This window comes from Lissotriton vulgaris, chromosome 1_1 (genome assembly GCF_964263255.1).
Source record: "Lissotriton vulgaris chromosome 1_1, aLisVul1.2, whole genome shotgun sequence".
In the NCBI taxonomy this organism is placed as follows: Eukaryota; Metazoa; Chordata; class Amphibia; order Caudata; family Salamandridae; genus Lissotriton; species Lissotriton vulgaris.
Genome location: NC_141685.1, coordinates 774,747,387 through 774,761,278, shown reverse-complemented (window position 1 = coordinate 774,761,278; position 13,892 = coordinate 774,747,387). Strand labels below are relative to the sequence as shown.

At 38.1% G+C, this 13,892-nt stretch overlaps 1 protein-coding gene across 1 annotated transcript in view; it reads right to left on the bottom strand.

Annotated features, from left to right (window-relative positions):
- Positions 1–13,892, bottom strand: part of HMCN1 (hemicentin 1) — a 1,183,532-nt gene that overhangs the window by 760,998 nt on the left and 408,642 nt on the right. The window contains exon 13 of the mRNA XM_086956029.1: positions 125–252. Coding sequence (XP_086812155.1) covers positions 125–252 — 128 coding nt within the window. The remainder of the gene's footprint in view (positions 1–124; positions 253–13,892) is intronic.

Sequence of the window (13,892 nt, the reverse complement as noted above, 5' to 3'; positions counted from 1 at the left end):
ACTGGGGGCCTCTGCACTTCTATTTGTGTACAAAATATGCACTGCGTAAGAGATACACTTGTGAATGCAAGAGAGGTGAAACATGCATTGGACCCCACATTAGCTATGTGGTGAATGTACTTGCCAATATAGGTGAGAATAGATGTTTGTCTGTCAGTTCCTGCGGGGTTGCTGGCCAAACAGCCGTAGATTCCAGAATCTCTTTGAACAGCATTTTTGATGATCAAGGTACCTTCTGCAGCAAGTCGGTACCTGCAATTGGCAGTGGAAAACACATTTAATTTAGTTTCACTTAGGAGTTAGTGTAAACTCATCTTACATCAGAAATCTTACCTATGAAGGTACATGGATGAAGCAGTGCCTTCCCCACCAGATCTAACTAGAGAACCAAGTGAGAGCCAGATAAGTTCACCAAGTAGGCCAACCAACAGAGCATCAGGAGACACTGGCCCACATCCGAACCTGGTGAAACAGCTGCAGGGACTCGAACTGACCCTTCCTCTTCCAATTGCTCCAAAAAATCAGGGGAAGAGACAACACTCACACAAGCCTGTCAACACCCCTGCCCTGCCACCTCTAAAATCCACCAGCCCTCTCAGTGACATCTTGCACCTCCTTTAAGCAGGTGGTAAATGTCAATGGACTTGTCTCTGGAATCAGGGGGAAACTCAGCAGAAAAAAAACCTACTGGTCCTGGTTGTTTATTCCCCATTCTGGGAACAATAATCGTAATTAAGGTAAATTTGTGGAGAGATCCTGCCTGGAATTGAAGATTCCTTCTCCAGTATCCCCGCTCCAAAATCTGTTGCACTATTTATTGACTAAGACATAAGCTTGATCACCTCTTTCAAGTAAGGCTAGAAGCAGTAGGCCTTAAAAAATAGATTGCTCCTGTTGAAAAAGATGTGTAAAAAGGAAAGGGCTGCAAGCTGTGACAACACAGTTGAGGCTAAAAATCACCAGACAACTCAGTGGAGATGAGGGTCATCTTTGTCTCCTAATACACTCTAACTACTAGTCCTCAAAAGAAAACATAATGGTCAACTACCTTTACGGTCACAGAATTCATGACAGCCATCCTAAGATTGGACTTCTATACTTTTTAACTATAGCACACTGGGACTGTGGAGGATATTGCCTGTTAACTTCTTAAGAAACTATCAGAGCAAAGGGAAACACTCAGACGTATAACATTTAACCTGAAACTGTTGATCTATAAAATGAAGAGATAAGAAATGATTGCATATCTATATAACTGCTCCAATGGAAAAGGTCTCTATCCCCAATTGGGTCTAGTCTGCTATACACAGAACTGGTTAATAAATAAATAAATACATACAAAAAGTTTGCAAGCAGTACTTTCACATGCTATCCTGTGGATCACTGTAAACAGACGTCTGATTCTGGGAGAGGTAATGTGTAAGGTTCGAAAGAACACGTCTGCAATAATACTGGATCACTGACAGAATATCAAGGAGCAAAATATCGACCTGCCAAAATATCGTGGACAAAATATAGAATGCCAGAATGTCGAATTCCTATCTACAAACAGGTAAGTACAAAAATATTGAATTCAAAATATCATTGTAAATAATATTGTTTGTTACAATATCGATTTTTTTTTTAATGTCTTAAAAGTAATGTAAAATTATTGAAATAAATATAATTAACAAAACATACTTAAAATGCTTAAAAAACCTTAAAATTATTAAATAATTAATGTAAGTAAAAAAACATGCATTTTTATTTTTTAATATACATATAATTTAACTTAATATGAATAAAAAAATAGTAAATATTTTTAGCGTTGGATATCGGCAGGGTAAAATTTACAATTCCCACTCCAGTGAGTGCAACAGTAGGGTAAGCGTTGTATAGCGGGAGGGTAAAAATTACGATTCCCGCTCAAGAGAGTGCAACATTAGGGAAAGCGTTGGATAGCGTAGGGGTAAAAATTACTATTCACACTCCAGAGAGTGCAACAGTAGGGAAAGAGTTGGATAGCGTGAGGGTAAAAATTACTATTCCCACTACAGAGAGTGCAATAGTAGGGAAAGCGTTGGGTAGCGGGAGGGTAAAAATTACTATTCCCACTCCAGTGAGTTTAACAGTAGGGAAAGCGTTGGATAGTGGGAGGGTGAAAATTACTATTTCCACTCCACTGAGTGCAACAGTAGGGAAAGCTTTGGATAGCGAGAGGGTAAAAATTACTATTCCCACTCCAGTGAGTGCAACAGTAGGGAAAGCGTTGGATAGCAGGAGGGTAAAAATTACTCTTCCCACTCCATAGAGTGCAACAGTAGGGCAAGCGTTGGATAGCGGGAGGGTAAAAATTACTATTCATACTCCAGAGAGTGCAACAGCAGGGAAAGCGTTGGATAGCAGGAGGGTAAAAATTACTCTTCCCACTCCATAGAGTGCAACAGTAGGGAAAGCGTTGCCTAGCGGGAGGGTAAAAATTACTATTCCTGTTCAAGAGAGTGCAACATTAGGGAAAGCGTTGGATAGCATAGGGGTAAAAATTACTATTCCCACTCCAGAGAGTGCAACAGTAGGGAAAGCGTTGGGTAGCAGGAGGGTAAAAATTAAGTATGCCCTATTCTGAGAGCAGTATTTTTACGGTAAGGTGGAGAACAAGGGGGGAATAACGGCAAAGTCTCCCACATATCCTATCTTCAATCTGAGACTCGCAACCCGCTAGGCTTATCCTTCCCTTGAGGCTGGGGCAGGTTCACTCACAGGTACAAATAAAAAAAAAATGGTGTCAGGACCTCCATGGACCTGCGCCCTCTAATATTTACGCTGGAAGAACGTAGACGGCATTTTTGGAGCAGATTTCGCTCCGCATTATTTAGGCTCAAACTTGGAAGCCTGGCAGCACAGACACATACACCTGAGCAACAGCCCCACAAAACGGAGGCTGAGAGAAAGAAGCTCTATTCTCTTGTAGTAAGGTGCGGGGAGAAAGGGTGTAAAGTGGTAGGAACTCAAGTATTTACCACTGGGAGGTGGGGTTGCATGGATCAAACGCAGCCTGGTCTCCCAACTTACAAGAACAGTGAAGCTCCAATACAAGAGCCGGTTGTATCAAAATGTACTGAATCAGAAGGGCAAAATCTGAAGGAATCTGTTATACCTGAGACTACTGGGTCGGCTAATGCTGTGATAAGTTCAAATCCGGTAAAACAAGGAAATATCCTTTCTACAAGGAGAAACAGGTACCAGCTGAGATCTAGGGTAGAATTAAAAGAGAAAGGGGCTTTAGAATTTGAGGAGAGGGAGCGACCTATGCCACTAACCCCTTGTAAAAGTAAAAAGAAAAAGATTACCTTAGTTAAAAAACTTAAAGGAGTATCTCACGAGAGTCAAGTAGTGAAAAGTACCCCCTCCCTTAAATCTTTTTTCAAAGTCCTAGATCAGGCTAAGCGTTCCTCAGTGTTGTCGGAGGACAACATTGGCATTATACCCTCAAAAAACCGTTATGGGGTTTTAGAAAACTTGGGAAACATGGAAAATGCAGATGAGGGAACAGAAATGCCGGATACAGCGAGCCCAGGGCAGCATAAGATTCAGCCAAATCCATCAGAAGTTGAAAGTACAAAGGCACTTCCTGCATCAGGTGCTCAGGTTAATCTAAATAAAGCACCCCCAGTAGATAAAGTGCGAGGAAAGCAAGACACTAGACCCAAGAGTCAGGCTGTACATAGTAGCTCTAAGGAGGTAGAAGAAGGGACAAGGAGAAAAGACGTAAGCAAAGACAATCCACCAGATTCTGTTCAAACAACTTCAGGAACAAGGAGAAGGTCTGAAGACTCAAGTGAGCATGAGAGTGACCGGCTAGGGGATCTTTTTCGATCCTTAAGATGTGATATGATGTCGAAATTTGAAATATCGGAAACTAACCAAAAAACAATTCAGGACAGATTTGATGTGTTAGAGTCTAAGTTAGAGGAGGTCACGCTGCGCACAGGGAACCTTGAAACAGAAGCAGCTGTTTTGAACAAAACTGTACATGGCAATCAAAAGGACATAGAACATCTTAAGGCCCAAAATAGATCACTGGCTATGGACATTGAGCGGCTGGAGACTCAAGCCAGGAGGAATAACTTAAGGATTCTAAAGATACCTGAAGGGGAAGAGTTGGAGGACTTAAAGGGGTTTGTTTGTGAACTTTTGAGAGATGGTGTTTTAAAAGATCCCCCGGATATAAACCTGGAGGCAGAAATCCAAAGGGTACATAGAGACCCATACAAGAGACGTACAGACAGGAAAACACCTAGGAAAATCCTAGTAAATTTTCAAACCTACAGTGTCAAGGAACTTATCCTAGGGAGATCCCTTTCAAAATCAGACTTCCGTTATAAGTCCAGCCCTTACCTTATAAGGTCTGACATTGGTGCAAGAACCGCACAAAGACAATGGGAGCTGGGCACTAGAATGCCGGATTTAAGGTTACTAGGAGCACATGTTCAGATGAGATTCCCGGCTATGCTCAGGATCATGTGGAAAAATAAGACCTACAGCTTCACACAGCCAGAAGAGGTCGATAATTTTTTAGACCGAATAAAAAGTGAGCAGGAGGAATAGTAACGGGCAGAACTGGTGATTACTTTAATGGAAGAAAATAATAAAATAAAATTAAGGGAACAAAAAAAAAAAAAAAAAAAAAAAAACGAAATAAATTAAAATAAAAAAAAAATAAAAAATAAAAAAGGGGAACGTTATGGGAAATTTGAGTAGGTAAATATAAATATGCTGTATGACAAAACAGAGGGACATGATGATTTATGTGTGATTTAATTTGTCTCGCTAGAATACAGTAAAAGGGTCACGGGCACCACTCGGTTGCTCCGAAAGGCGAAGTCATCGCCAGGTATGTTGGGGGGGTTCCTCAGGGGGGAGGGGTTCAAGGGGTGGGGGGTGCAAGGGGGAAAATAAAAAATAAAAAATCCTCATATATAAATAATCGCGCACTGTATAATGGCTTGGATGGGCACGAATCTATATTAGACTCATGATTAACCTATATAAACTTAAGGTACTGTCATGGAATATTAACGGTATAGGGGAAAAAATAAAACAGAATAGAATTTGTGAATTTTTAAAAAATTCAGATGCTCAAATTATAATGTTACAGGAAACACACTTAGAGGCAGCACTATGTAATTCTCTCTTTAAGAAATCAAGGTGGGTTCAAGACATAATTAGCTCCAGGCAATTAGGTGTTACAAGGGGAGTTTCTATTATAATTCGAGCGAACAGCGGGATAAGCTTGAGAAACTTTGAGACAGATCAATCGGGGAGATGGTTAGCTGCAGAAGTATACATTTAAAATATCCTCTATACAATTGCAGTGTACTATGGTCCAAATGAGGACAATCCGGTTCCACTGTCTAAACTTGAATTAGCACTATTCACGACAACTGGCCCTCTAATTTTAGGTGGTGACTTTAATTTGGTCTTTGACCAAAAATTGGACAGAACTTCTAAGGCTAAATACCATGCTCCTTCTAAATCACTTGCCACTTTAGATGTCCTAATGAAAGATTTCACACTAGTAGATGTCTGGAGAAAAAAGTATAGAACTAAACCAGGCTTCACTTTTTATAGCAAAAAATACAAGAATTACTCTAGAATAGATCACCTTCTAGTTGATCAACACCTTCTCAAGGATATTAACTACCTTTCCTTCACGCCTACAGGTCTATCAGACCATGCTGTACTGGAAATGGTAATTGAACTGAATATAACTTCCTTAAAACCTAGGTGGACACTGGAGAGATCACTTTTACTAGATAATCAAATAAAAGCAGAAGTTAAAGATAAAACATTAGATTTTTTCACGATAAACTCAGGATCTTCCTCCCCCCAGGTAGTATGGGAAACATATAAAGCCTATTTGAGGGGAGTCTTAAGCTCCCTAATGAGTTATAAGAGAAAGAGCATAAAAATAAAAAGAAGGGAAGACTTGGCAATAATAACAAGAAAGGATCTAGAATTACAAAATGCAATTCTAGAGAACTCCAGCAGAGCACATTTGATAGAGAAGGAACTCATTGATCTACAGCTTCAACTAAAAGTTTCAGATGAGAGAATTCTTAAAGAAAAATGGGAGTCTAGCAGATTAAAAAATTTTGAGTATGGAGAAAAGTGTGGAGCCCTCCTAGCTTGGAAAGCTAGAGAAGAGAGAACTAGAAATAACGTCAAAGCCCTATTACAAAGACAGACAGGAGATTTGCTGGAAACAGACGTAGAAATTAGAGAAGAAGCAAGGTCCTTTATCAGAAGTCTCTATACTGAGGATAAAGATCCTAAGGGGGAGGATTTAGAATCCTGGCTGATAACAAAACATCTGCCGCAAATGTACGAAACGGATAAGGTATACTTGGAAAGTGAGATAACAGAAGGGGAAATCCTGGGTCAATTGAAGAAAATGAAACGAGGGAAAGCGGCGGCCTCAGATGGGTTGCCAGTGGAGATCTATCTGGATAACAAAGATCAATTAATATCTTCATTAAGGGAACTTTTCAACCTTCTACTGATTCAGGGTCTCTCTACACCTCCCTCATGGGGAGAAGCCATTATAACGCTCATACCAAAACCAAATAAAGATGTAAAAAGAATAGAGTCTTACAGACCCATTTCACTGTTGAACACAGACATGAAGATTTACTCCGGTATCCTAGCCACTAGACTATCGAAGGTCATAAAATCTATAATCCATCCTGATCAGAGAGGCTTTATCCCAGGGAGACAATTAAACGAATTAACATTTCAAGCAATAGGAGCCATAGACTACGCTAACGTTAAAAATCTCCCACTGGCCCTGGTCGCCATAGATGCGGCTAAGGCCTTCGATCAGGTCAATTGGAAGTATTTATGGGCCACAATGGCGGCATTTGGGTTCCCTCAAATTTTCATTGAGGCGGTAAGATCTTTATATCACAACCCAAAGGCAAAGGTTTTAGTCAACGGAATTTTATCTGAGTGGTTCGATATATCCCGAGGTACTAGACAGGGCTGTCCCTTATCCCCCCTCTTATTTGATGTTTATATGGAGCCTTTTGTTTGTGGGATTAGAGAGGACAATATTATTCAACCTTTTTTGCTCGGAAATCTGCCCCTGAAGGTGGCGTTGTACGCAGATGACCTTCTTTTATATACTTCTGACCATTCAGTAGCAATACCGAGGCTATTTCATTTATCGGAAGAATTTGGGGAACTGTCAGGTTACCAGATTAATAAGGAGAAAACGGAGATCATGGGATGGAATAACAACACACCTATATCAGGCGTAAAACAGAAAATGAGGTACCTGGGAATTCACTTAACCCAATCATTAAAAGATATTACATCACTCAGCTGGAAAATGGTGGTTAAAGATATTAATAAAACACTAATAAGATGGGGAAACCTGCCTTTGAATATATACGGTCAGGTCAACCTCATTAAAATGACAATTCTTCCAAAACTGACTTTCCTATTTAACTGTATCCCCTTATCATTCTCACTGAAAGACATTAATACTTTACAGGGTAAAATTGGATCAATTATATGGGCCTGTAAGTCTACAAGAATTGCATGGAAGAAATTGAGGAGGGGTCTAAATATAGGAGGGTTAGCCCTCCCAGATCTTTTGTCATATTGTCATGCATTTCATTTTAGAAATTTTAGGCTTCTTGCAAATAAGTTAGATGCATCATCACAGGGCCGCTTGTTTCAAGCCTTATTAATTGACTTACCTTATGACCACGACTACTTTATATTTAAATTTGGGGACCAGAAATTTTTTTTAAAAATTTGCCTCAAAATCCTACTGACCGCATTAAAAAATTGGGGGTTTATTAGGAAGACATTTGATATTCCTTACTACCATACACACACCCCAATATGGGACTCTCCTGGTACACCTTTATGCCTCCAAGATCAATTGTCACAACCTTTGAGAACAGCTGGGTTAAAAACATGGGGAGATCTCTGGGCAGATTCGGGCCTGGTGAACTGGAACTCTTTAGTACAACTTACTGATGGGCAGTTGACTAGGTTTAAATATTATCAATTATCTGCCTGGGGTCCAGTCAAAATATGCAAAAGGAGAAAGACACAGATATTCTTGACTCAATTGGTAGGAGGGGGAAATGGGTAAAAGAACTCTCATTTTGGTATGAACTGTTGATTAAAGAAGAGGAGAGCAAACTGAACTCCGAGGTTACAAACTTATGGGGAAATTGTATATCTGACACCCCTGAAGAAGTTAATAAAGTATGGTTAGATTCCTTTTTTCTGTCACAGAGGCTAATCAAACCAGCCAATCTAAGACGTAACCACCTATTTACGGCTTATAGAGTTTATTGGACTCCGGCCAAACTGTATAAGATTACACGAAACAACTATTATTGTCCCCGATGTAACCACAACGCAGCTGATGATATTCATATTTTTTTAGAATGTCCAGTTATTCAAGACTATTGGAAAGCGATAATGGATTTTTTGGGTGATGTACTCTCAACAACTATTGTTTGTTCTCGTAGACTTGTTTTCTTTGGTTTATTGAAAGATTATGATATCATTAGTCTGGATACACAGTTTATCTTTTATATAATAGTTATTGCCAGGAGACAAATTTGTATGGAGTGGAAGTCAGTGTCTTCTCCTAGTTTTGCAGTATGCTTGAAGTATATAATGGAAGTTTGTAAAATGGATTTGGCTGGCCGAAAAGAGAACACCGAGAATGTTTGGTCTAAACTGATGGTCTGGATAAATAGGTGAGCGGTCCTGTGATTATGCCAGAGGTTGTGTCGGTCCTGTCCTCCACCAGGCCTAGGGTGCCCAAAATAGGCCTGGAGTAGTAGGATAAGGAAAGCAGCCTACCTCTGGGACATCCCTGTCTGCTATGATACTGTCTCCAGGGCGGACCCGAAAAACAACAGTATAAGAGGCAACAGCGAGACCCATCTAGAGCATATATATTCTGGTGGCAAATATGAGGACAAAAAAAAGGAGGGTAAAAATTACTATTCCCACTCCAGTGAGTTCAACAGTAGGGAAAGCGTTGGATAGCGGGAGGGTAAAAATTACTATTCCCGCTCCACTGAGTGCAACAGTAAGGAAAGCTTTGGATAGCGAAAGCGTAAAAATTACTATTCCCACTCCAGTGAGTGCAACAGTAGGGAAAGCATTGGATAGTGTAGGGGTAAAAATTACTATTCACACTCCAGAGAGTGCAACAGCAGGGAAAGCGTTGGATAGCAGGAGGGTAAAAATTACTCTTCCCACTCCATAGAGTGCAACAGTAGGGCAAGCGTTGGATAGCAGGAGGGTAAAAATTACTATTCTCACTCCAGAGAGTGCAACAGTAGGGAAAGTGTTGGATAGTGTAGGGGTAAAAATTACTATTCCCACTCCAAAGTGTGCAACAGTAGGGAAAGCATTGGATAGCAGGAGGGTAAAAATTACTATTCCCACTCCAGGGAGTGCAACAGTAGGGAAAGCATTGGATAGCGTAGGGGTAAAAATTACCATTCCCACTCCAGTGAGTGCAACAGTAGGGAAAGTAATGATTTAATATTTAAAGAAAAATAAAGCAATTATCACTACCAATAAAAAATAATTTACATTAATTACCAGTTACAAAATATATAATAATATATTAATTATGAATACCAATACATATTATTTATTAAAAATGTATGACCTAGTAATAGTTATTTAAAAACCAATTAATTTTCAATACCAAAAATGTAATAAGTAATACAAAAATTGCCAATTCATAATGAATTAACAATAACTTAATTATCAATACACACAAATATTTTCAATAATTACTTAATTACAATTAACTTTATTCCCACCCTATTCCCCTATAAACCCACAACCCGCTCCAAGTAATAAATTAATACAATTAACATAATTATCAATTAATGAATTAATACAAATTAATTACCAAATAATAAAAACAAATTAACAATTAATAATTAACAATTAATGAATTATCAATACCAATAAACAAAAATAAATATTTACTTAATTACAATTAAATTAACTCCCACTCTATTCCCCTATAAACCCACAACCTGCTACAGAACTAAAACGCAAAATTAAATAAAAAATAATTAATAACTCCTAAAAATGTATATTTAATTTACTATACTTAAATTACTTCCCACCCTATTTCTCTATAAACCCACAACCTGCTACGGAAGTAAAATATGGAAAACTTATTTTACATACATTTCTTAACTTAAAAAAATAATTAAACATACATTACAAAAACAAATATACACTTTTAACACATATACTAACATACAAAACACTTAAAAAAATTATATTATTAAAAATTCGATATATTTTAATGCCTATATTATGTACTTCGATATTTTGACAGTCGATATTACTTACCTGCATTTCGATATTATTAACCACTATATTATGTACATTCTATATTTTGAATTCGATATTATGTCCATTCTATACTTTTTTCGATATTGTGTCTAGTTACCGATAATACTATAGCACATCAGTCTTTTCTTGCCCCAGAAAAAAAAATACAACATTATATTTGGTTGGATAGCATCCCATCTAGATACCCTACTGGCCTAAACTATCTTGTATCATTTTTCTTCCCAAATAGTTTCTGCAATAGGTCAGGAATGGAATTAAGACCCATTTATTTTAGGTCTGGTTTGATAAAGCAGTGGTCTGTTGACATACTAATACCATTTCTTTAATAGACATGCAGAGTGGACTTTGCCCCCCCCCCATCCCCAGATAAGTATTACTCTCTCATATCTTCCTATTGACTGTTTTGTGTGTCATTCCACCTTCTTTGGAGTGCTTTATGTGCAACGAATGAGGAAGTATTTTACATCTTACAAAAACTCCCAATCATCACATATCATGGCATGTCTAATTCTTTATCGTTTACATGCAATTTACATAGAAAGCAATACTTTTCTTTTACTACAATAAGCATTTTAAAAGGTTTATGTAGGGACTTGAGAGTGAGCCGTTACCACCTCCACCTTCACTAACAATATTAAATATGACTACGATTACTACCACCGCCCCCAACAGCATTGTGGGCACCAGATTTTGCATGATTTGATACATGAAAACCAGACTATAAGCTTCACCCAATCAAATGTTTTATGATTGCCAATATGTTACTGTTGAACTTAACCCAAGGTTCAGAGTTGTCAAAGGTATTGTCACTACACAGGGGGTGACTGTTCTGTGGAAAGATTACAAACAAGTTCAACAAGCATCATAAAGCACCTCATGCAGTAGCTCCAGGCCATCACCTCATTTGCTGAAAAGTTCTCTGGGAAAGAGAAACTCTCTGAAGGCCAAAGTCGCCCAATCAATTTAGAAACACTCCCAAAGGTTAGCTCAACATTTTTGATCTTCTTTTCAATCTGGTTGTGACTCAATGTACCTTCTTTATCTCAGGCTACATAATGTAGGGAGTTAAGTGGTGGTTGATCAAAGATGTTTTGGACTTGAGCCAAGGTAAGTATTCCTTTCTCTGTTAAGTACTTCCATGTTAGGCAAGACAGTTCTTTAATTCCTATTGGTTGATGCCATCAGGAGTGTTTTTAGTCCACCATGAGCTAAACCCGCCCTGCACCAAACATGGCATTGTGGTTCAGGTAGGAATTTGGTGCACGGGTATTAATGACCTTCGATAATGATGAAGCGAGTTTCAGAAATTATTTTATTCTGGCTCGTGAAATTAATTCTCTGTAACATGAATGAATTGTTGCATGATTTGTTGTATTAATCAACCTAGATTAAATGTTTTTCTTTACATTACACATGGGCTAATATTGATGTGCTCATGTTGCATTTGCGAGTCTGTTTTGTAACACATAACTAATATTGTTTTGTTCGTCCTATTGTCTTTGTCAATATTAATGCGGCTGATTATTTGATGGCATGTGCTTTTATAGTGTGTGCTTATGTGTTTGTCTATGTTGTGCCTGCTTATCCATGTTGTGTTTTTCATCTTTTTACTCTTTCAGATATATGAAGAATCCTGCTGGACATTATGAAGAATGGTAGATTATAAATGTGCTGCTTTATTTGTGCGCTTCTGCTAGGTGACATATATTAATGGGTTAAGCATTAGCAATGGAGGGTGGGTAACAGAAGGGTTTATTTTGCTTGAATTAATTATTCTTTTATGTTTGTTTAAATACTAGCTCGAGTGAAAGGCTTAAGGCCTAGTTCTGGAGAAAGTTGGTTAGCCTGACTGAGATGAGCCAAGCACAGCCATGATGGAACAACCTGTTTCATAAGCGTATTTCTTGAAAATAACTGAACTTTTAACAAAAGACTTTGTGCGGTTTGTGCTCTGAGAAGATACTATTTCCAAGGTTAAGGAAATGACAAACGGCGTATCGGCTGAGTTATGGAAGTATCTGAGAACTTTTTCAGTAAAATGTTACTTTCTGCGGAAGCTGGTGTCGCCTCATGTAAATGGACAATGGAGATGACGTCTTGTCATCGCTGTTCGGAGGGCTCATGGTGGACTGATGTTAAGCAACCAATCACGTTGCTGTAAACTCTTGAAAATATTACTTTTTAGTTAGATTAGTGACCTAAAAAGGTATATAAACTTGGCCCATTGAGGGGAGAGGGGCTGACTGTTCCTGAGGGCGAAGTGCTGTCCGTTTTCCCTTGGACACGTAAGGCAATGAAAAGCAAATTTTAAATGTCTTTTTCTTACAGGGTCAGAAGGCTTATTTTAGGGAATTAGGGTTTGTTTACTTAAATTCAGATAATTTTTGAGCAATTTTGATGTGCCAGACCTTTGTGCCAATTAACTAATTGTTGAAATTAATTTAATAAAAATGTTTGATATTAATAAAGAATTAATAAAGATTTTGAAACTGAAACTTAACTTTGAAATTTAAAAATAAAAGACTTAAAACGTCAAGCTGGTCTTGATTAATTTTGGTCGTTACCATTAGCAAAGATTCATTGGCCATAGTGGTCTAATTAAATGTTTCCTTTATGTTTAGATTTGTTATACTGCAGTTGTAAATAGTGTACATAATATTATTCAGTTGGTGTGATAAATTAGGCCACATGATTCAGCTCCAGGATTTTCTGTCTTAGTTGTATGGGCCTTGGTCTTAATTAGTATGGTGAGTATTAGGTAGTGAATGGTGGTGCAGAGAGACAGAATTTCTATTGTGACGCTGGATCAAATCTCTGGTAGCAGAGTTCGGTTGCTATGGTAACTGACATGTTACATGCTAATTACATAGGATACATGTCTAAAACATGTTGTTAAGTTTGTCTATTTGTTGAATGTAGTCGAAAGGATTTTTCCAGCAGTGTGAAAAATTCCTGGTTGTTTGCCGGCAAAAGAGTGGTGTGGCTAGAAAAGTTACACAGTGCATTTGTTCTGTTTCAAAAATTGTGATATAGAATATATTGCAAAGTGTTGTGGCCGTACAGCACAAGTTTAGGGACCTTAGATGTGATTGGTTAAATGTAATAGCGAGGATTGTCTATGAAATTGTAGCATTGAGTATAGGGACCTGGTGAGCCTGTTTTAAAACTCTCTGTGAAAAGAGTAATAGGATTTATTTTAGCTTGAGTGAAGGGTAAGATAGTGTCGTCTATTCTTAACGTTTGACGATTTCTATGGTTGGTTAAAGTCCTGCCAAGACTTTGTGTGTGCATGATTAGGGTTTTCTGTTTGAATGCGTGAATGATCTGTGAAAATAGCGTTGTCTATTTTGTGCGAAAAGAATTCTGAAAGTTTGTAAAACTATTACTTTATTTAGCGAAACAGACAAGTGGTTTGTTTATTTGTAGTTACTAATTGAAATTCATTGGAAAAATATTGTTTAAAATGGCGCTGTGAAAATTTTTTGTGAAGG